This window comes from Triticum dicoccoides, chromosome 2B (genome assembly GCF_002162155.2).
Source record: "Triticum dicoccoides isolate Atlit2015 ecotype Zavitan chromosome 2B, WEW_v2.0, whole genome shotgun sequence".
Classification (NCBI taxonomy): Eukaryota; Viridiplantae; Streptophyta; class Magnoliopsida; order Poales; family Poaceae; genus Triticum; species Triticum dicoccoides.
The window spans coordinates 2,871,019-2,874,636 of NC_041383.1; the positions used below are offsets into that span (position 1 = coordinate 2,871,019).

Sequence of the window (3,618 nt, forward strand, 5' to 3'; positions counted from 1 at the left end):
CCACCATGGATCTCGCCAGCGAGGTCACAACCATCATCATCTGATCAAGCACAAACTTGAAGACACATCTTGTGGTTATATCTATCTTTTATGGAAGCATATCAGCTGGAAAACTCATCCCAAAATTGTTGGTGCCTGTGCACCATCAACTGATTGATACTATACATGGTCTGCATCATGCATGACTCCAGCGGATAAAACGAATGCAAGCTCATGGCTCATGCAGAGAAAGCATATTCCACATAACCACCCACAGATACATGCAATATTGCAACTCCACTTGACAAGTTGGGGTACTTAAACTTGCACAAAACTCTGCTTATATACATCCAACACGTACGCCAACGTCTACCACACTACACATGCGTGCAACTACCACCCAACAGACATCCACATGTACCAACAGTCAAACACACACCAACTCATGCGTGGATCTTGCAGAATAATCAAGATTCCAGCTAGTGGCACGTCACATGCATGCAGATCACGCGTGCAACGGCGACGGCGGCGGGGCCGAGCTCACGGCCGACTGCGCCGGGGCAGCTCCGGGAGCGGCCGTCACGGCGGCACCGCCGTTGCCGGCCGCCGAGCGCTTCAGGAACTCGATGCAGTCGTCCACGGCGTCGCTCGGGTACGACTCGGAGTAGGAGGGGCTCATGCGCACCGAGGCCGCCCTCGTCGGCGCGGCGGCCGTCGTGTGCTGCTGGAGCCGAGCGCCGGCCTTGGGAGACGAGGAGGCCGCCGATAGCATCGCCAGCCGCAGCAGCACCTCCCGGACGCGTTCCATCACGGAGGATGCCGCTGGGGGAGGAGCGCCGTGCTGCCGCGGCCTCCGCCGGACACCACCACCGCGCAGCCTCGGGATGCACGTAGCAGTGTTCGCCCTGAGGGGCTCGGCGTGGTGGACGTACATCTCGGCCTCCATTCCACGGCGAGCTCGAGCTTGCTTAGCCGCTTCGCCGTTAGGTAGCTAAGATTAGCTCAACTGGTGTGTGCTTGCTCGTCTCACTGAATGTACGTTTAGACGAGGGCTGGTGTTTATATATACACACAAAGATGGGCACCATTTGCATCTTACGTCTCATTTAAAATGGAGATGGTCTTGTCTCACCCTGCAACTTGTTGATCCACATGTTGCATGAATGCAGCCATGCAGATCCCTTATTCTCGGGAGAGAGAATGCAATTTTGGTTATTATCTTGGCTCTCCACAAAATTGTGACAACATATGATTGGATCTACTTATGCAAAATCTGAAGAATTAAAGAAAGCTGGTCAAAGCAACTGAACATTATATTGGTTTTTTCCAAAGGAACCGATGTTTTGTATTAATCGAACACCAGCATTACAAGAACATCCACCCAAAAAATACCGTCCATTCATCGGGAAGTCATCCGTCCTCCCTCTCCATCATGCATATATCGATGGCCAGCCGATATTGCTACCGTTGCGTAATGGCCCGAATAAGAAAGTAGCATCCACATAGGCAGCTAGGATTCACCGATCTTTTCCTAGAAGTATCGGCAACGATGAGCTTGAAGGATCCATGTCCTGGAGAAGAAGATGACACTGGGTCGATCACACCTATACTTTCGCCCAAGTCGACGGAATAACAAAATCGGCGACATTATTGTTGGAGCACCACTGGCCTCACGAAGACATAACCAACTCCCCTCGCTACTTCAGAGGAAAAGGCAAACCGTCCACCCGGTCTCATCGCTAGATCCAATGACACACCCACCGTCGAAGGCAAACCGTCCACCAGTCTCATCGCTAGATCCAATGACACACTCACTGTCGAAGCCACAAGAGACCTTATTGAGCACCACCGTTTCCACTACCGAAAGGGCCGAACCAATGAATATTGAAGATCTAGATGTCCAACCAATCTCGCCGATGTCCGGCGAACACACACTGTTGAGGCTAGAGAAAAGCCAGAGGAACCATTACTGAACACCGCTATACCACCACCGAAAGGGCCTAGCAATGGACAAAGATTTATTAAAGGCCCCACCGGTAGATCATGACCTCCCCGCTCACCCCACTGGCGTAGCCGGGAAGGAGGAAGAGGCCGGCAGGGCGATGAGTGGCGGCAAAGTGTCGAGAGAAGGTTTCCTTACGAAGCTCTTGCATGTTCGTTAACATTGCATCTACTTAAATTCACTAATATAGTCCCTTCATTCACTATTATAAGTTGTTCTTATTTTTTTTCTGACTTACATGTATATAGATGCATTTTAGTGTATTTGTTCATCATTTCAGTCAGTAAGTAGTCCATTTTGAAATATTCAAAACATCTTATATTTGTGGACGGAGGGAGTAACTGAGAGAAAACCAAGAAGCTTTCCTATGTGTTACTAGATTACAAATAATCTTTTCCGCAAAAAGAAAAGATCACGAATAATCTGTAAGGAGATTGCATATGCTACGGTTGGTTGGTCCCTTTCTAGAAGATTTGATTCAGAAAATCAGAGACGAGATATCTAGATTCTACGAGATATGTGTGCGCGGTTTGTCTTGTGCACAGCGCATGAATAAACCATGCGTCCATGCATGTGAGTGCGATGCAAGGCCAAACCAGATAGCAACTGCTCTCTATTTGGAGGATTTGATTCTCTTTTTTTCTTTTTGACGCGGAGGATTTGATTCTTGATCTCCTTGTTAATTTGGCCCCTGTCTAATTGCCATGCCGACCAACAATTAACTTTTTCTTTTGAAAAAATGCCGAGCAACACCAACAATTAACTAAACTTATGCTAGGGGCCTCCTGGACTCGCCCCTTGGACAGTATGCGTGCCAAGCCCAGGTGTGCACTAACAGGCTACCGGCCACAAGTGCCTGGTGAGCAAGCAACGAGGAAGCCATGCAGTAGGATCACGGCAACGGCATCCTCCATCTCTCCATCTCACGGCAACGAGGAAGCCCAGGTATGTTTCACCCAATCCTATTTGTACCAGACGACGTAAATTGGGCTTCCAAATAAGCATCAGAACTGTACAAAACGATTTTACTTACATGGATGGTACGCAGTATTTTTTTTCGGTTCCCATTTCTTAAAAAAAACAAATTTTTCATTGTCAATCCTGCGAGAGAATCGGTGATGGCAGCCTAAGAGAGGAACTAAGAATTGTTAATTGATGATCGTCATGAATTAAGTGGCCTCAAATGTAATCTGTCTAAAGCTTGTTGCTAACTCATATAGAAGATTCATGGCAAGGCGAATTTTGAACGTGTCTGAAAGCCAAAAGATTTACACTGATTGTTTCCCCCTGCCTAGCCAAAGATTGCCCTGCCGATGGGGAAGGGAACATTTCAGTCGAAGAAGATGTTGATGCTGAAGCGTGGCTCGCTCTGTTATCCCGCGAACAAGCTGCAATTGGAATTATCTTTGCACCAAATAAGTTTTCAAGGTGATTAATATATTCCTGGATTTTGCTCCCGGCTACAAGTCAGACAGCGACACTTTTCAATACGAAGACCACTCCTACTAAAATCTCACAGAAAATAGAACGACCAAGCCAACAAGTAGTCCGGCCCTTCGTCTCATGTTTTACTAATGTTGACATGTTATGATATCTTGTCTTTTGTCCTTGTTGGTGATCATGTTATACTTTCGTTT

General features: G+C 47.6%; 1 protein-coding gene across 1 annotated transcript; it reads right to left on the bottom strand.

Annotated features, from left to right (window-relative positions):
- Positions 1–212: 212 nt before the first annotated feature.
- Positions 213–997, bottom strand: LOC119366736. The gene has a single exon (XM_037632470.1). It carries the CDS (start codon positions 923–925, stop codon positions 485–487), a length of 441 nt encoding a protein of 146 aa, XP_037488367.1. The 5' UTR covers positions 926–997; the 3' UTR covers positions 213–484.
- Between the last annotated feature and the right edge of the window lie 2,621 nt (positions 998–3,618).

Coding starts and splice junctions, on each gene's coding strand:
- LOC119366736 (XM_037632470.1), bottom strand. CDS start 925: ATGGAGGCCGAGATGTACGTCCACCACGCCGAGCCCCTCAGGGCGAAC.